Below are 20,837 nucleotides of genomic sequence, written 5' to 3'. Positions count from 1 at the left end.
GGTCAATAGCTAAATGGGTTGACCCATGGTCTTATTTAGGGTAAAGGAATGGGTTAACCCATCTTTGGGTCAAATAGAGTCAAATGGGCCCTTAAGTTGAATGGGCCTCTTAACTAAATGGGCATGCCCACAGGTTTCAAATAGAAAAGAACCCACTTGGGGATGGGTCCATCCACCATGGGATTATAAGCCCATCACACGCTCCCTTAAATAAGTGGGACCCACAAATGGAATATTCCCAACTCAACTAAAATAGCCGGCGGTCCCAATCTTGACCCGCACTTCAAGGGCATCGAGAGAAAGGGTAAATAAATAAACTTAAGTGCTAGGGCTTACTATTTCCTTGTCATGGTTTGTCCCCGTGACCCCGAATAGTTTCCTCCACAGTAAATCGCACTGTGGTCAATAATTTTGTAGTGGGTTTGACCACCAGAGAGAATCACCAAAGATACGTGGGCGTTGATAACCACACATCACGGGAAGAAATAATAATTAATTATGATCCGGGTGCGGGTGTAACACCTTCACTCACAAAGTGTTCACGCATTCCCAGAACACCGGCTTTGACTCGCTTGAGTCTCAGTGATTGATGAACCAAAGAATGCGATCACACTTTGCAAGGACAGGTTCCCTCGTGCAGGTGTCGGTGGCACATGTCTATCCCTTCCTACATCTGGCGAATACATGAGGGAATCGACAAAGTAGATTCTTCGCCAATGCACACATCAAACATGTGAGCACTCGCATTCGTACCCTGACATCACATGTCTAGGCATACCCAATGCGACGACCATATGATAAGGGTGCCCAGCCCAAACCCTAGTCGTGACTACCATTTTAAGTATAACTTACGGACATATAATGCTCAAAAAATTTATATCGCATGTGACAATATTAAACTAAAATGTATAAATGTTCAATACAAAGGTGAACCGGATTGAACCGGACCGAACCGGGTTTGATGGACACACACTTGTCCAACAACTTATACAGTAAAATTAAAGAAAACAAAGCACAACTTAAAATATAAAACAGAATATTGACTTCCACGTCATAATTACCACCAACTATACCAAAATATTTTAAAAAAAAAAAAAAACCCCATGAACTCTTGGAGAAGAGACAAAATGAAAGGATGATGAGGTTGGAAGTTGGAGGTGATCGTTGTGTCTCAGGCTGATCACCATCTTTCTTCTCTCTCTCGAAAGTCAGTGCCAATATGTACCACTAGTATACTTCAGAACTGATCAGTAGAGAGGAACGTTGAGGCGAGGAGTGGGTACAGCCACGAGATGAACCGCTTTGGGAGCGGTGAATCCGGATGCATCGCTCATGTCGATCTCGCTGGGTTTCATGCCGTCGGGCAGCTCCCATTTGAAGCAGTGAAGGAGGTTGGCCACCGCCAACTCCAAGGCGTACAACCCCAACTGTAAACCTGGGCATGACCTTCGACCTGACCCAAATGGCAAAAACTCGAAGTTATTACCCTTGAAGTCTGGGGCACCCTCTCTCAGGAACCTAGACGGATTGAACTTATCAGGCTCATCCCACGTGTTCTTGTCCCTCCCGATTTGCCAAACATTGACAAGCGCGTGTGTACCCTTTGGGATGAAGTAGCCTGCCACCTCCGCGTCCTTCGCGGTCGCATGGATCATCACCGGGATCGCCGGGTGGAGTCGGAGCGTCTCCTTCATTGTGCTTCTGAAGAAGTTGAGCTTCTCTAAGTCCTTCTCTTGAAGCTTCCTATCAAGCCCTACCACATCCTCTAATTCTTGTTGCACCCTTTTCATATCCTCTGGATTCTTCATCAGCTCCGTCATGGCCCATTCTATCACCGCCGCCACCGTTTCTGTTCCCCCGAACATCACATCCTGCGATAATGAAATAGATGTCAATTTATGACCAGGAAATACTCCGATTTGAAAAAGATCCTGCGCAGCACTTTATCCGGGCTGCACGTGCAGCACCAGACTCAAGGCGGCACACATTGATCGCCTGACCCCTGCCCCAATGTTTTGTCGGAGCAGGGGTAAGGCGGTCAATGCGCATCACCTTGAGTCTGGTGTTGCATGTCAGTCCGAACAAAGTATTGCACCAAATCCGAGTCTCATAAACATCATTATTCAATGGTCCAAGTACACTAAAAGTCAATGAGTTTGGATCATTGGATGTCCTAACTGCCCTATCACTGTTGAGGATTATTTTCACTACACTCACCATGATGATGGCCTTAATGTTATATCGAGTTAGGGTGATGGAACCTTGCAAGTCGTCCGATTCGCCGCTCTTCTTGGGTTCTTCTTCACTATAGAAAGCAAGTAGATCGTCTACCATATCAGTGTCGACGTCTGCGTCGTCAGATTGGTTCCTGTTCATCCTCCTGGCAATGTGTTCGTCAACGATCGTGTCAATGAATACATCGAGGGAATTCCGGGCCTTCACGAGTCTCCGGTTGAGTCCCTGTGGGTCGACCCAGCCGAGCCAGGGAATGAAATCAGCCAAGTTAAAATCGGCGAACAGCTTAGAGAACTCCTGCATTATGGACACAAACTTCTCCTGACCCTCAAGGATATCCGACCCGAACGCAGCCCTGTAGGTGATGTTCATTGTGAGTTCGAAGACGAGTTTTCCGATGTTGACGGACTCCCCGGCCTTGGACGCCACTATGCGGACCATCGAATCCACTTCGTCACGGACGGACGCCCAGGACTCAGCCCTTCTGCGACTGAAGAGCTTGATGACACAGAGCTTACGCATTTGACGCCAGAAGGGACCGTAATGGGCGAAGGCCATGTCGGCTTGGTCGTAGCTCAGGTACTTCATGGCTATATTGACTGCGCGATTGGAGAAGATGTTGTCTTGGACTTGGAGGACCTGGCGAGCCATTTCAGGGGTTGAAATAGTGACCACATGGAGGAAACCTAGACGGAGATGTGCGAGACCACCGTATTGCTTAGAGAGTTTGGCGAGTCCACGGTGAGTGAGTTGGTCCATCATGTTCATGTTACCGATGATGGGTAACCCATTTGGTCCTGGTGGGTACGGTAGCTTCTTACGTGACCTTACTAATAAGAGACTCAATGGAAACAACAGCACCAGCACAAAGAACAACAACATCATCGGTGTAAGTGGTAGCAGAGACAGAGCAGAGTAATCCATCGACTGGAGGAGTAACTGGACTGATTGATGAGTGATGGCTCTCTCTTTCTCTCTAAAACGTGGAATAGGATTAAACTTCCACTTCTTCTATATTTGCTTGCAATGGTGAACGTTAATGGGGATAACTGAGCCTTTTTATACATACACGGTTTTCATGGATCCAACTCCTCTACTTCGTTTTTTTTTTTTTTTTTTTTTTTTGTGGTAAACTTAATTTATTATCGAATGAACGAAGTTCCAATGGAGTCAAAGCAAGGTTCTAAAACTCGGGTTTCGATAAGGTTTTGACCAACCAGAAATTGAGTTCGTCTCGGTTTCGACCATATCTCGGTCGAAACCTAGGATTTTTTTCCATTGATGGGGAAAACAAGGTTTCGACCCTAAAACAACGTTTTTTAGGCTTGATTTTTTACAGATTGCCTAATTTTCACTTTTAAACACAATCCATGAATTACATTGACAAAAAAATCACTGAAAATAGTATTTGTGGCTATTGACCCAAGTTTATTAACGTACGCGCTGATACGATACAGACACTACAGCGGTATTATAAATTTATAAGTAGTTCACATAATTATAAAGTACTTGAACCCTGAATAATACATTGAATCCAAATAAAACATTAAAATGCCCCTCTTCAATTCCATGTGAGTTTCTTGGTGGGTCTAATCCACGAGCAGCGTACCACTGAAGATTGCGAAGCCGTTCCTCCTAATACACAACATACGTATCCCATGACAATAATATTAAATGCTCTCAAGAGAACAACAATTAATCAAGAACAAAACAACTCGTGCCAACAAAACCCATCAAAATCTAACAGGAAGCCAGTACATATAGGAATACAAAGCCATTCAGGTAACCACCGTTGTCATAATAATTTAGACCAAAACCCCCATGAGATGGAAATTTTGAAAATAAAAAGAGAAAGGTACCCGGGCAGTGTTTGGAATTGAAAGCCGTAACAGTGAAAGGTCCATCAGGGTCGTCGATAACAACCGACTTGCCGACCTCAATTCCAACAAATAACGAATCCTCTACCTGCAAAGAAACATAGAAACGAAATGGGTATCTCTACTGAAGCGGGAACGAAAGAGGAGAATGCGAGAAAAAAGAGGGGAGGGGCGAACCGAAAGGAAACCATAAAACCTGCGAGAATAATTGAAGGATCAGTGTTTCCGTAAGATGGGTAGCGTAAATAGGGTATGAAGAGTAGAGAGAAATTCCAGTGCAGTGGTCTTTGTGGGCATGAGTGAGGAAATGGTATCTCTTCCTTCTTGAAGAAGGGCTCCAAGCATTGAAAAAAGTAAATGACAGCCTTGGTTTCGACGGTTTCGTACTGGTTTCGACTGAAACCATATGGTTTCGATCGAAACCAGTGCGAAACCGGGGATTTTTAAAAGTTCAGGTCCAACTCGTCTCGGAACCTGTCGAAACCGGGTTGTCTTGACAGGTTTCGACCGAGTTTTGATTCCATGAGTCAAAGTATTGAAAAAGATCCTGTGCATCCGGGCGGCTGGGCTGCATGTGCAACGCCAGGCTCAAGGCGACACGCTTTGATCGCCTTATCCCTGCTCGAGCTAGGCACTTGGGCAGGGGTAAGGCGGTCAAAGCGTGCCGCCTTGAGTCTGGCACTGCACATGCAGCCCGGCTGCCCGAATGGACAGGACCAAGTCCGTCAAAGTACACTCCTCTACTTCCAAAGATCGTACTTTCATATTTCCAGCCGCTCACAGTGCACCATCTGGCCTGACTAGCATCCAACGAATGATATTGAATAAATTCAAAATATTTTGAAAATCCCATGAGATCCTGTTTAGACCACCTTGAACCTCAAACCAGATCCACCTGACCGGTTTGGCTCATCAAGCCAAACCCATTTCACTCAAACTAAACCCAAACTTGTCATTTGCCTAGGGTTGGATTCAGATTGTTTAGGATAAAATTCCCAAATCCTCTCCATCGACGGCGTTCTTCTCTGCTTCCACTAGACTGCGGACAATACACCGTGAGCTCCCTTCGTCCAAGCTATTTAAACTTTCTTACCCCTTTCGTGTAGACACTTGTTCAATTATTTAAACTTTCTTACCCCTTTCGTGTGTCGTACCCAAAAATATGGTTACAAATTATTTGACATACCTTACTTTTTTGTCTTTCTCATATGTCATAATTTCTTCCAATAAGGATAATAGTGTCATTTCATATATATATACTTTAAAAATATGCATGACAATGACGTGTCCTTGAGATACTCGAATCTTGAAAACCATTTGAGAGAAAGAACAGAGAGTAAAGGTTTAAATACAAAGAGGTGTCATTGAGGTATTCAAATAAGAAAATATCTTCTTTGACTAGTTAACAGTTCAGTTCTCTTATTGACACGTGGTCATATTGTCGTTAAGGTTTTTTATTTTTAAGAATACTTACAAATCATTACCACAAAAAAAAAATTACAAATCATGGGATATGTTCGAAACTCTTGCTTACATATTACTAAGCCAATGGCACAAAAGACCAAGAAAATAATATGTTACTAATTAAAATACAATATAATAGTGATAATTTACTCGTGGAGTAAACAATGTAATATTTAGAATAGGTAAAATTACAGGAAGATACCTTTTTTTTTTTGGTAAAAAATTTACAGGAAGGTACAAATACTACTAAATACTATATTTCATCAACAAAATATACAAATAATATTATTGAGAGCTGAATATTTGATTCCTTTATTCCTTTATTAAATTATTGAATATTTTGTGAGATTCGAATCTTTAGAAGGCAAGGGGCCGTGGGTCATGACTGACTGATGGGTACATGTAATCCACTCGACATTTTTCACTGCCTAATATGTATAAGTTAATTACCAATAAAAAAAATGTATAAGATAAGATAAAAGGTTTTCTTAGAGGTTAGGGGAGGGTATGATAAGTTGATAACTATTATCTTTTTTTCTCTCTTTCCTCTTCATATGAAATTATCATCTGTTTTCCCATGCGAGAAACCATTCAATTGTACCTCATTGGTGCACTCCTTTGTGCCACTTGCTCAAAAAACCCTCTCTCATAAGTTTATAAGACAGCTTTCCTTCTCTTATAGTTGAATTTTATTTAGGGTAAATTACATGTGACCCCTTGGTTTTCAAACGAAACTCAGATCACCCCCGATTTTTGAAAAAATTCAAATCACCCCCTGGTTTAGACCCCAGTATGACAAATTAGTCCCTACTGTTAGTTTTATGTTGTTAAGTAATGATGTCAGCCAGTTAAATAAATTTAAATCCATAAACTACCCTTGACCAATGTTGAAGATGAATGAAGGATAGTATTCCAATGTTGAAGATGAAGGAAGGGTAGTATTGTAAATTTAATTCTAATGTTTTAGTACAAGGGTAAAATAATCCTTTCACACCAATAACTAACAGCAGACTAACACCATTACTATAGAGGGGGAGATTTGAGTTTTTTCAAAAACCAGGGGATGACGTGTAATTTACCCTTTTATTTATTTATTTATTTTGGTTGGGATAGATTCATTGTAGATAATATGTCTCCATGCTATGTTTCTTTTGACTATAATAATCCTGTGGTCTATTCCTACCAATCTTTAGATATGAAAGAGCATTCTACACTTCTACACTTCTACACTAGTCACCTTAGGCGCATAATCAATGAGATATTGGGCTACTCCCGCCACTTTGTAGTATCAATCTTCAAAGGTTAAATTTTGCCCTGTTTGTTTATGGGTGAAACAATGCTACCTGGTCACGTGTAGCGAGCAACCCCTGCACCCAGACACAAGGGCTTATAAAATTGTCGTTGCGCCCTTGATTAGGTATTTTTGCCTTTCCATGGGGGTACGATGGTCATTTCGCATAGCCCTGTGTCTGGAGGCAAGGACCGCACGCTACACACGACTAGATCGCATGCTCTTTCTCATTGTTTATTTTGGTCGATTATTTTCTATGACTCCATCGAGTTGGAAGAGAAGTGAAACCCAATTAAAACTTAAGAAACTTTCACAGTCACTACCTAACATAAATCTGTAATCTACTTAAAATCTGTTTCATATTTAGATTTTTCAATATAATATTTATTTATTTAATAATTAAATTTAAAATAATTTAGAGTTATTGACATAATCATGAAAATCCCTTTCCCTCGTTTAAACCATTTTCACTTCCTTTCTTTTCATGAAGCTTTCATATCTGTCAAGCATCGATAGAAGATACAACAACTCATTTGCAATTAAGCAGAAAGTTTTTGTCACCCACAGTGAAGAGAATTGAGGGTTATGATTTCCTCCCCTTATCATAGCGAGTCTGACATTTCACTTAGATTTTCACTCAACAGCAATAAAGGCAGGAATCATTTCATCATGGGTGAAGAGAAACTTGATCTATTTTATAAATATTTTTTTTATCATAGGTGAAGAGAATTTTTTTAGTCACGATGGTAATTTAATTCTATGATTGAACTCTAGAAAAAGCAAAAGTCTCAAATGTTTTTCTCTAGTCCAGACAAAGGATCAGATCCCATGGATGAAGAGATTCCCTCTTCACCATGGATTAAGAGAATCTAGGGGTCATTGTCAACTGTCACCTTTCTGTGGTTCCCACTCATCCGTGGGATCATATCCCACTCAACAAGACTTAACAGTAACAGAGGATTATGCAGTTTGGAACCCATAGAACTCATTAGAGTAAATAGACTCTCTCCAAGATTCCAAGAAGATAATCAATAGAAGATCCATTTAGAGGTGATTGATCAGGTAGTTCTGCCTGGCCGGTTTGATAGTAAAATTGAGTGTCGGACCGAGCCAATTTGGAGCCAAACAGCTTCCAAGTCAACCATGCAACCTTAAGTCTTGATCCAGTTAAGCCGACCACGGAGGGTACATTAGCACCTCTCGCCCTCTCTCTCTCTCTCTCTCTCAATTGACCTCTTCATCTCCTATGTATGAAACTGCTTCGTTGCTTCTCATTGGTTTGCTCTCTTATGCAGCTTGTTCAAATAATCCTCTCTCTAAACATTTGTCAGGTTTGGGTTGTTGAAGGCTAGAGTTGGAAATGTGAATGTACCGTTGAACCTGCAGCAATGGAAGCCAAGCATACGTAAGAGAGATAGAATTAGTAGGAGTAGGTGGGCATCTCTAGGTTAAGTAATTTGAATTGTGAAGGGTGAGTTAGTAGCCATATTATATATGCCCAAGGTTACATCCTTTTGTTTTTTATTTTAAAGTCACTGCAATGGCAGCATTCACCTTACCTTTTTTTGTTTTTGTTTTTTTTTTTTTTTTTTCTGTTGTGGGTAAAAACTAGCATCTTACCTTTTTTTGTTTTTGTTTTTTTTTTTTTTTTTTTCTGTTGTGGGTAAAAACTAGCATCAGGGGCGAAGAAAGATAATTCCACATTGGTCAGTGAAGGAAAGATCATGATCCATATAAGGTAGGGCACCAGACAAAGAATGAGGCCAGTCACTCTAGGTGGGTTAATGCATCTGGGTCGAGGAGTTACATGCATCATATGGGTCGAAGCTCAGTCGTGTGCGCCATGTAAGCTTTACGTAAGTTTCATACTGGCCTACTCCAATTGAGGATACGATTTTGATAATAATAAAGACAGTTTTCCTTCACCCACACTTATATCACTCACGGTTCTAGTGTTTAGATAGACACTAGATATGGTTGAAAAAACATTTCGGACCTTTGTTAATGGAAAGGAGGAACGATGAAATCAGAGTGTTAGATGAGATTCTGTGGGTGAAAGAAAACTTTCTGATAATAATAATGTTGGCCCTCTGCATGTTCGACCACCACACCTCACATCATTTTCACTACTGCTCCGTTGATAATTTTTATGTGATGCAGTACCTTTGATGTGTTTCTTAATACTACCTTCTTCAACATCCTTATAAGGAGAAAGGGTTGTCACCCGATTGCTACCAAAGTAGAATACATTACCCCTCCTACTTTTGGTCATTCGGTGCACAAAACCAAAACTTGTGGATGGATTCATTGTGTAAAAATTGGAAAACTAATTCAATTGAATGGTTAACGCAAATCTTAGTTCAATCAAAGAGTACATCATGTATTGCACATTTTTCCTTGTCCTTTCAATGGCTCTAAATTTTTAATCTACTATCCTAATACAGAAATGCCAATTTGAACTCAAACATGACACAAATGTAAGGTTAAGTGGGCTATCTATCACCAAATTTTTTTTGGTAAAAATAAAAAGACATACCCAGTGCACAAGGCTCCCACCACTGCGGGATCTAGAGAGGGTCATAATGTACACAACCTTACACCTGCTTTCGCAAATAGACTGTTTCCAAACTCAAACCCATGACCATTTAACCGCAATGGAACAACCTTTACTGTTGCACCAAGGCCCACTTGATTTGCCACATGCCAGAAAACGTAACGGGTACAAAAATGAAAACAGAATCTTTTTAGTGAGATGTTCTTGTGCATCCAATTTCATTTTCTGTTTGAAGAAAATTTAGTCTCCATCTCAGGCCATAATTATAGTTAACATATCACTGACCAGAATGCTTTGAATCACCAGTCTCAGTTGGATCATCAATGGGCCTGATCCAGGCAAACAGCAGTACTTTTACTTACAGTATCATAGAAAGGAGACACATGCACAATGACAACCGCACACCAAGATTATCCAACAAATGCTGAACCCCCAATCTCTTCTTTATTGTCACAAAGTGAAGGCAGGCTCAGCTGTCTTATTTGGGTCTCCTTCTGTAAGGGTATAGTATGTCATCAATATTCTCCTTTATGTAATTGCCCACTCTATAGATATTCCTGGTAACACCTGAAGCCACCAGACTTGCGTTCCTCGTAAACCTGTAATTTTTTATAGCTTTAGTTTTTAGCAGCTTGTATTTTTTCAATGCTTGGAGCACAAAATTCATTTAATAGAACGTTGGAGTATGCACTTTAAGATATCTAATATACACTGATTAAATCAAATTGCTGGCACACCTGCCAAAAAACTCCTCCCCAATGGAATGTGCTGGTTTATAAGTTCGTGATTGAGGGAAAGCATGACCATCTACACAAGAACATAAACCATGAGTCAGTTGGAAGCTACTTATTAATTCATAAACCTCAAATTTTGAACAATTTGCAGCCAAGAACGACTCTCTGTTCATCCACATATTCACAGAATTTGATCTTGAACACAAGCTAAACAATCCGTCTATTCTAAGAAAATGCTTTTCTGTTTAAAAGTTCAAATGAAAACTTAAGGCAGCAAAGCTTGACAAATATGGACAAAAGAAAAGAATCAATTTTGAATCGTAAGACAGAGATTAAGAACCCAAAGGTTGGAAGGGATGAAACAAGATTAATGAAGCAAGCTTACAACAATCACTTCATCAAGATGATTGACCAATTGAATCATCTTAAATAAGTCACCATGCCCTAGACACGAAGGTGAGTAAGAGACCCAGGTGAATTCTGCAAGCAGTGTTGGCAAGCCAGCAGCAAAAGAATGTGGAGTCTGAGATGGAGACTAAATTTTCAAAGCTGGTTTGATCAACCCCTAAATCTTCTCTCTATGCAAGTACTGCTCTAATGGGATTTTCTTTATTATATTCTTGGGCCCTTTGCCTGTAGACCTAATTTGAATCTTTTGATCCCTGCCAGCATCAGGTCTACAAACATCTGAAACATAGAGGTTCCTAGGTACTATTCTTTTCTTCTTACTTTCTTGCTTCGGATTTTCATCATCCATTCTTCTCATCAAATTTTTTCCTACTACTTATTAATTCTATCTAATCTATTTATTATTTTTCTTTAAAAAAAAAATAGTAAGAAAATTATTATACTTCTTCCTAAATCTTCTTCTAGTTACTGTTTCTAAGCCCTAGTCCATAATCTGAACCCAAAACCAGCCCCAAACTTTAGAACTAACGGCCTGCACTTCTTTTATATTTCTCTCAATCTCACCTTGTCCTATTCTTAATCATTCTTTTAGTATCTCAATCATAGATCTTGGTCTTCCTTTTATAGTCCCCTCTTTGTGTGTGTGTGTGTGTGTGTGAATCATAATCTTACTTTTTTGCCTTTTTAATATAACACACTTTCTTTCTTCTTCCAATGAAAATTCATCCTGTCATTTCATATGCCTACTTTTGTAAAATGTGTAGTTTTAATAATGACAAGTCACCTTCAAATTATTTTCAAAACCTCTTTTACCCCTTACATTAAATAAATTTTGGAAATAAGACACGGGGCAATCAAAAGAAGGTTACAAATTCGCACTTCACCATTTTGGTGACAAGAAGATGCACCCATATATATTTAGGGGAAAATCTTGCTGTAACCAAGGTTGATAAAAAAGGCGTAACCTTACTTTTCTTCCGTTTTAGTATAACAAACTTTTTTTTTCTAATTGATAAATCCTGTCGTTTCACATAAATACTGCATTAAATAACTTGTAACTTTTTGAAAACCTTTTTTTATCCCTACATTAAATAACTTTTGGGAATAATACATGGAGTAATTAAAAGAAGGCTACAACTTCTTAATTCACCACTTTGGTGACAAGTTGTTCTCATATACACACACACACACATGCATATATATAGGAAGAAAGTCTTCTGGTCAGTCGACCAGCAAACTAAATTGTGGTCTTCACCTCCCTCCTATTTGACAAAGGATCGATAATACCCTCCTTTGTTGTTTTTTCTTTCTATTTTGCCCCTAAATCCATGGTCCGCCGATCAACGAACCTCTTCCCATATATACAACAACAACAAACTCAGCCTTATCCCAACTTAATGGGGTCGGCTACATGAATCCAAACACAACAAAGGAAAACTGAGTTCTAGCACAAAAAGGGGGGGGGGAGAAGAGAGGAGAAATGGAAAATGCCAAATGAAATATAAAAGATAGTAAGAGGGAAGAAGCCCAACCCAACACGACAGGAGAATCTCAGCTAAATGGGGTCTGCAACATGGATCCTTACCCTCTAATAGGCCCTATCCGAAGTCATACTTGGTACAAGACCTAGGCTACACGTGTCCTTCCTCATCACTTCTCCTATGGTCATTTTAGGCCTGCCCCAAGCTCTTTTAGCTCCTTCAATCGGGATCATATCACTCCTCCTTACTGAGGCGTCCCTAGGCCTCCATTGAATATGACTATACCACCTTAAACGACTCTCTCGGAACTTGTCACCGATCGGGGCGACTCCTACATCCGCCCTAATATGTTCATTCCGTACTTTATCCTTCCTTGTTTTTCCACACATCCATCTTAACATCCTCATCTCTGCTACACAAAGCTTATCAATAAGACACTTCTTAAGTGCCCAACATTCTACCCCATACATCATAGTCGGTCGTACAGCAATTCTATAGAACTTTCCTTTAAGCTTTAAAGGAATACATCGGTCACACAACACTCCAGACACACCTCTCCACTTCATCCATCCCACTTTAATTCTTTGTGAACCTCTTCCCATGTATATATATGGAAAAAATGTTAACTGGTTGTGTGGTCCCTACGCCCAAACACAGGACCGCATGAATTTACCATTCAGCCCCCAACGAAATAAAAAATACATTCAGAGAGATCCCCTAGTATGCGCACTCTCATTGGCCCCCACACTGGTGCAGGCGCTAACAAGAGGAATAATAAGTGACATTGGAATATTTTCGACCTCTGTCCAATAGGTAGGAGATGTATTCAATTTGTGTTATTTATATATAAATATAAATATAAATATATATATATATATATATATATATGACCAAAGATATCATGCACAGTCGTGTCCTCTCACATGGAGTCAAAAAAGACAAATTCCCCCCTATTTAAGCCTCGAAGTTCCCGCCCTCTCACATGCACGGCTTGCACAGCCATGCATGAAAACTGTCCCACACACACACACACACACACACACACACTACCCCCACCTGATTTGTTGAATTAAGCCCTAATAGATGCCCAAAAGAAAATCAGTTTAAAATATTCTACCTATCACCTGCTGCTGATCAAATAATGAGTGCATAAACAATCTAGTTTTCCTCTCATTCCACCACTCTATAAGATCTTTCCTCCAGCATCCAGTCAAGAAAATCAGTTTAAAATATTCTAGCTATAGCCAATAGGGGACAGTTTTCAAACAAAACAATACAAATTTTCACACATTTAGTTTTTGTTACTTTGACTGAAATTTCATATTCATTTCATTTCCACATATCTTTAAAAATGTGTTGGGGAGGTGGCTGGCTGGCTGGCGTTGGTGCTCTAAAATAATAATATCTTTGAGTTTTAATATATTTGGATCACTTGAACAACATTTGAGAGTAAAGACCATAGAAATAATAAAAGGGTAACAGCAAAGGTAAATAAGGTGAAGTTACAAGAATTATCCATGTAGATATGCATGGATAGATAAGGTAAAGAAATCAAAACGAAGGTACACATAAGGAGATAAAGGCTAAAGCACCACAGCCCGTGAAAGAGGAAACTTCATTTTCACACTACACATGTTCTCCACAAAGAATAAACATACAAAGGCCAAGTACAATGCAGTTTGCATAGGGCGCACATAAGATTTATGAATATATAATTTCATTACCTTCTCTATTATGAACATGAGCAGGCGCATGGTCAGTGGTTGAAGCTCTTTTGTCCACCAAAAGCTGCATGACAAGGCTTGTTCATGTGAGACTTCAATTTGCTGAATTCCAACAACCATTAAATATAGAAACAAAACATTTATTTATTTTTTTCAATTTTTTTTTTTTTTTTTTGAAGGGGAGTGATTTAGATCGAAACATGAAGTAGACCAAAAGGGGGGGGGGGGAGTTACTGTTCACGTGAACAGTACCTCAGAACACTGTTCACATGAACAATAATTTTGGGGCTGATATGGACTGCTGTCTTAGGGAGTTGATTTTTGGTGTTATTTTTATTATTAGACACTTATTTGGTTTCCTATTTGAGTTGTAATCCTAATTGGGAATCCTAGTTAGAATCTAGTTTCTATTTTATAGGTTTTATTAATTAGTTTCTTACTTAGATTAGGATTGGGTTGTTTTATTATAAATACATGTATGTGTCTGAACAGAAAGGAGGCAGAGATTGAAGAAAAAAGAGCTATTGATGAAACTGTGAGAGATCGTGGGTGAGAGGATGATGGGCTGAGATAGCTGACCTATCCCCCCATCTATATCCCTTTCTTCCTTCCTATCTTTTGATGTTCTTCTTTCATATGTAAACAGAAAATAGCAATAAAAAAAAAAAGAGTTTCAGTTATTTTTGTTCCTTTATTGTATTGATCCTGCTGCAATCGATCTCCCGCTGGTTTCCCTGGTTCAAGGTCAAGTTTGCATTAGGAGGGGGAGGGGGAGGGGGAGGGGAGGGGATGATGTACATAACAAATCTTCTAGCATTCTGTATAGCCGGAAATGCAAACAGCACTTGATGGTATGTATGTCTGACAAGAAATTCAAACAGTACCTGATGGTATGTATGAGTTTATATGTAAGTATTTATGTGTGCCAACAGTTTATTTGTAACAAGCAAAACTATTAACATTGTCTCATTTCATAATATTAATAAAAAGCATGATATTAACCTCAATACCAACACAAAACGGCAATTCAGCCTGTTTATCCTGAGAAGCTGTCGGAGTTTCTTTGCCGTCCAAGTATACAGAATAGCCAACACAAGCATACTTGAAATCTGTAAGATTGCGACCCTCTTTGGAAGCTTCCATCTCAGATTCTCCCACGATGTATCCAGGAACTGTTAATGACCTTAGAAAATCAGTAAATCTTCTGGAAATCTCGGTAGCTTTCAATTCAAGAATGGGGTGAAAGGAATAGATAAGATGGTAACAAATGTTGGGTTTCAAAGTGACACCAACAACATATTATTCAATAACAGCAAGAACTTCAATGGGAAACCACAGAATGAGGCATATTTTAAATAGCAAAGCACCTTAAATATCAAGGACAAAAAATATCTTTCTTATTTCGTTAAGAGTAAGAAAGTAGCCTATTTATGACATGAGATTGTTAGGAGCTAATAATACAGAATCAGGTCCATGGTAATAAAGCCACCTATTTCTCAAGATTTATTACCTATTTGTTTACATCACATTTTCATTTTACAGGCTGTTTCTGAATACATGTTAGCTAGAACAACACAAGTAGAAAACTTAGAATACAGATCCAATGAACAAAGAAATGACAAAGAAGCAAAACTGATTCATAAGAAAGTTGTATTGCACTTGGGATGCTTGATTTTGAAACATGTTGCTTTATGTAATCTAGTATACCAAGTAATCAGAATGAACTTAATGGCAGCACTAATAACTGGAAATAAGGGAAGTTTCCTAAGGTGGCTTTCTTATGTGCAACAAGGACCAAAAAAAAACGCACTAGTAAAAACAATAAACATAGTGCAACTTGAAGGCTCTAGATCTAAGCCACGGCAAAAAAGACAAGGGGGCTAATCATTTAACAGAAAAGATAGCCTAGAGATTGCTGAGGCAGAACAGTATTCACAAAGCAAAATCCAAGTGGCAAAGTAGTTTGTATAAGGACTCCATCAAGAATAAGAAATCAGGTAAAGGATATGAAACCATCACAGCAAAATGAACAAGAAGAACTGTTCAGCTGATGATGAAGCAGTTCTGCAATATGTAGTCTGTAGCAGGGCAGAGCCCTAGAATACCAGAATCGAGAGAGCGAAGAGAGGAGATGGAGAAGGAGAAAGGAGAAGAGGGACAGGAGAGAAAACTGACGATCGAATTAATCAGCCTCCTGTCCCATAGCTTTATTTATAGACTAAACTTACAACCAATAACTCCAGTTACAACCACGAATCATAATGTAACTAGGACTAAGTCTTAGGAACCTAATCTAATTACAAGGACACTAAAGCTAGGAATCTCGATTAGAATTAGGAATGGTCTAATCAAGATTCTCACAGCTCGATATACTTTAACATAGTAATAATATCTCGTAAGCGATATTATAAATCAGTTGTTCATGACACTACAACAATATGGGTTCTCATATTTCAATATGATGGAACTTAGCATGCAGTCCTCCTAAAAGGCTAAAGATACCTTAAGCCAGCCCATTTGGTATCACAACTGATTTTCCAGAGAGATTATTCTAACAGCACTTCTTTGGTTCTTGTGAGTGAATCTTATGATGAACAATTACTTGCAATAAAGGATTCCCATAGAGCATGATGAACTGATTCCAATGATGGGATGCAAAAATCTTTCAACTCAAAAAACTCTCCAAAAGAGAGAAACGTTCCTTCTGTAACTTGTTTTATCAGAAAAAAACTTATCAGGGGGGAAAAAGAGCAAAGCATTGAAGAAACACTCCAGAGAATCAAATTGTACAAAATGTGATTCTAGGTTCCAATGAATCACAAACCCTCAGAATCACTCCAGAGAAGTTATACAAACTGTACGACTAATTGCCAACAAAACATTATAGCACTTGGCAATCCACTGCCATGGCACCAACACCATTTTTTTCAGGGCAGGACGAGTTTCAGGCGACCAGAAGATATGTATGAGACGCAACATCCAAAGAAATTAACATCCACCCAAAGATCAGGATTCATTCAAAGCAGAATTACCTCGTGCTTCATGGTTGTATAGTTTAAGATGCAAGTATTGGGAAATATGTCAAGTAGTTAGATCCATCAGACTGTAAAATCTTACGATATTGGTACACAGCTAATGTAGGTCCACAGAGCATAGGCACATGAATACATCGCAAAGAAATATAATGACCAATTCAAAGGAAGCAAGATGCATGGGCCATCTGGAGGAAGAGAAACAGAAGGAAGTTTCAGGGGAAAGAGAAGTCTTTTTCGAGGGTTTCAGTAAGGACTTTGAGGCTTGTTTCTTTTTGGTCTTCCATTATATCTGAGTTCAACAATGTAAACACATATTCTATTTGGGATGAGTGGGATAACTATATAATGCGTTAGCTGAATATATTTCAAAGAGGGCCTCCCCAACAGTTCTTGGGATCACTTTACAGAGATTGAGTTCTTTTCTGGAGAGCCCTTCACGGGCTATGATATTGTGCAACACCTGAGTGTACGGGTTGCTTCATTTTCAATCAGTACAAATTTTCTTTCCTTTTCAAAAAGAAATATATATCTAAGAAATAAAATCATGTCGTAAGAAAATGACAATTATGAACTTGCAACATTTTAAAAACTCCAAATGTAATAACATACTAAAAATCTATTCTCCTCTGGGTATTTTATAAACTATGAATGGTAAGTACTGTAACAAGACCAGTTACACGTCTTATGTTGAGCACAAGTCAAAATAACTTTTACCCAGTCTAAAACAGAAAAATGGGAATACACTTGGAAGATGTGATACATATTCCACACCTCTATCGTTCCAGGTCATGTCACTTTGGTTGCAGTGTGTCTGTAAACAAGTTGATGGCTTAAGATTTGCAATAGCTGCAGTTATCCAAGTCCGCAAACCGATTCTAACCCAACATAAGCGAACACCATCAACTTGTTTACAGGCACACTGCAACCAAAGTGTTTCCCTAGTTACTTGTATGGTGATTCTGTATTGAACTGAAAGGAAAAGATGAGTTGTTAGAAGTATAAGTAGACAGTATGTTTTAAAAGAATATAGTCCCAAAGAACAAATAATGCTATTCTAAACCCGGCATCCAGCTGGACGCTAAGTCACAATATGAATCCCACAAACGTTGCATCAGTTTCGGTGATTTTAATCCAAACTGATTATCAGATTATCAATTATTCCAGAGAAGGATCCAGTTATTCCTATTTTTCCCCCTCCTCAATTGTGTGACTAAAAGTCTGATACTTCAGTTCCGAGGATCACTGGTGACTTCTTTGAGTTCTCCGACCAGCTTTGGTAGGATAGCGGTAGGAAGTAGACCTTACGCACCCTAGAAAAAGGGATGAGCAGATACCCAGAGAGGAAAACGACTGCGCAACCCTAGCTGCCATCACTTTTTTCCCCCCTGCTATGAATACCCAAGCGCCATCATTAGATCCACAATTAGACGAACCAACTCAACCCAGTTACCAAGAAGATGGAATGAATAACGATATAACAATTCTCCTTGAAACAACATAATTCAAAACAAACATAAACCTACAGCTCAACTAAAAGGGATGACCGACAGGAATTGGCAGAATAATAACAAATACAAGCCATTTAAGATCATTACATGCAAATCAAGCTTCAATGTTTCCCCACTCGACCTCAATCGTAAAACTAGGTAACCCCAAATCCAAAACCCTATCGCGTAAAGCGAGGCAATAGAACGCAAAATTGGAGTGGTACCTTGTCGAAGGGTTCTGCTAACACCGACACACAAAGGATTCCGAGCTTTGGATTTTTGAATCGAAGAATAGTAGAGACATCCCTTGCATGACTTTCCCTTCGATCCTTCCACTGGGTTCTGATTTTGGTTTCGGTCCCCGTCGTCTTCTTTAGTCTTCTCCATAGCTCCCCAAAATAAAAACCTTTTTTTTTCTCTCTATACAAATTCTTCTTCCAAGGTTTCTTGATTCTTCACGAATTCTACAGCCCCCCTTATCTCACCAAATTTGCGAATTAATATTATGCCGCAAAGCTGCATCAACTGTTCGATCGTCACCAATTGTAAGGTGCAAAACTTAACCGAGGAGAGTGGTATCCTTTGACGCTGAGTGCAAAACTGCAAATACAATGGAACGTTTCGGTACGGTTGTGCGATTCCTCTTATAAGGGGTTGAAATGATCATTCCACCCCCTGATCGAATACACTATCCGGATAGGATCCACTCTCTTTCCCTTTTATTAGAGGCATTAGGAATCGTACCCAGCAGGGGAACCGTAGATGATAAAAATTCTGAAAACAATGGGGCTTCTCATTCTCTTTCGGCTTATACACATTGTTTTAAAAATCAGGAATCGGCCGATCGGATCCGAATTGGTTGACACAGATCCCGATTTCCACCTCAACCTGCAATTTGTAGTTTAAAGTATCGATTGGATATTTCGGTATTGATACAGATACCTTAAACTAGGATTAGAACCTTTTGTTTGAAGGTATAATATAAGCTCACTAATGCTTTATGCACTATTAGCCTAAAGTTTAAGTTGACTCAATAAGCCATGTTTTAAGCCATGATATCAATGACTCAAGACATCCTTAGCCAAACTAGCCATTTCCCCTTGTTGGGGAAAGTTTTCATACACGGCTGTATAAGCATGCACAATCGTGTCCTACCCATTAATTAATGCTTTGAAACTCTCACCCTCTCACAAACACGGCTGTGTGCCGTGTATGAAAGCTTTCCCCTTGTCTTTTTATGACATTATTTTGACTATACATGTCAGACTTTGTTAGACCAAATCAAGACGATTCATATTGGTTCAATAAATAAAGAGGAATTATTTTTATCATCACAAGGGTGTATTATTTTTTAAAATATCACAAAGCATTTTAAGATATGGATGTGAGGAGACAACTTTATAGCAGACTCCTAGACTCCATTGCTGCAAATGGAGTTTCGTCCCAACTTGATCACTTCTGGGAATCCCCACCTCTTCATGTCTCAACTTTCTCTCTTTTGTTGAATTTCATTGTGTATAAATTTAAAAAAAAAAATAAAAAATGAATGATTCAAATTTATGTTATGATTTTGAAAACATCACCTTCCATGTTTTTTTAAAATCATACAAACCACACGCAATCCTAAAAGATTAACCAACTTTTGGGACCACAGAGTGGCAGATATACACAATACTCACACATCCGATGTGGGTCACCTTCCATCGTTACATGGATAACATATAAATAAAGTACTTTTTGTGCCACATATATCCAATTTCACTATCAATGGGAGTTGGATTTAGGCATGTACTCCATTGCCTGATACCAATGAAGTGTCACAAAATCAGCCCCACAGATGGCACGATATCATCTGCTTTGAACTTAAGCCTGCACGATTTTAAAACGTGTTTTACCAAGTAAGGAGGTCATAACATATACATCAGATATCAGTGTCGACACCCAATGATCCTTGATTGACTAAAAGTCTTCCCCATACATGTCAGATAGGGGAAGGATTTAGGATATCATTGGATTGTTAATTGATAAATGACTCCAAACTATGGCAAAAATTTTCCTTCACCAGTGGAAAAGGAAGAATTCTTTCTCCACTTGTGACGAAGTTGGATCAATTTATTTAGGATCTTTATAGTGTAGGGAACATGTTCTTTGATAACACCCATTGTTGGAGGTTGAAGGAACACCAAGATTCACGGAGGGTTGCAGAGGAAAACTATCCCATTAGAACTTTGGGGCAAAACTCATCAAGAGCAGACCAAGGGCGAGGGGTTAGAGCGATTCTGAAGAACTATTGGAGGCTACACTGTTTATTCCCTAGGTTTTTCCTCAAAATCCAATTGATTTTGGAGTAGCAGTTTACTTATAGACCAAATTCAGGACCTTACTTTACTGCTACCATCACTTGGAATCATGGTTGATCTACGATATGGTTTATGATAGGATGTTAAAATTGATTGATCCTGAAGCATTAAAAAGAACTTTCCGGTGGGCCAAAACTGCTGATGGCAATGGTTCTGTAACCAGGTCGATTATGAGTTCCACCTTGAC

At 39.1% G+C, this 20,837-nt stretch overlaps 2 protein-coding genes across 2 annotated transcripts; both read right to left on the bottom strand.

The window, feature by feature from the left end:
- Positions 1-1,247: 1,247 nt before the first annotated feature.
- LOC122662210 (cytochrome P450 84A1-like) lies at positions 1,248-3,159 on the bottom strand. Its single transcript, XM_043857787.1, has 2 exons — positions 2,218-3,159; positions 1,248-1,871 (listed from the first exon to the last, which is right to left on the bottom strand). The coding sequence occupies exons 1-2, from the start codon at positions 3,157-3,159 to the stop codon at positions 1,248-1,250; spliced, it is 1,566 nt and encodes a 521-aa protein (XP_043713722.1).
- Positions 3,160-9,593: 6,434 nt separating this feature from the next.
- Positions 9,594-18,825, bottom strand: LOC122661059. The gene is made up of 5 exons (XM_043856374.1): positions 18,515-18,825; positions 14,771-14,940; positions 13,769-13,832; positions 10,159-10,228; positions 9,594-10,020 (listed from the first exon to the last, which is right to left on the bottom strand). Exons 1-5 carry the CDS (start codon positions 18,675-18,677, stop codon positions 9,900-9,902), a joined length of 588 nt encoding a protein of 195 aa, XP_043712309.1. The 5' UTR covers positions 18,678-18,825; the 3' UTR covers positions 9,594-9,899.
- Positions 18,826-20,837: the final 2,012 nt, after the last annotated feature.

The sequence above is a fragment of the Telopea speciosissima genome, chromosome 5 (genome assembly GCF_018873765.1).
Source record: "Telopea speciosissima isolate NSW1024214 ecotype Mountain lineage chromosome 5, Tspe_v1, whole genome shotgun sequence".
Classification (NCBI taxonomy): Eukaryota; Viridiplantae; Streptophyta; class Magnoliopsida; order Proteales; family Proteaceae; genus Telopea; species Telopea speciosissima.
This window is presented reverse-complemented; position numbering and strand designations above follow the sequence as displayed.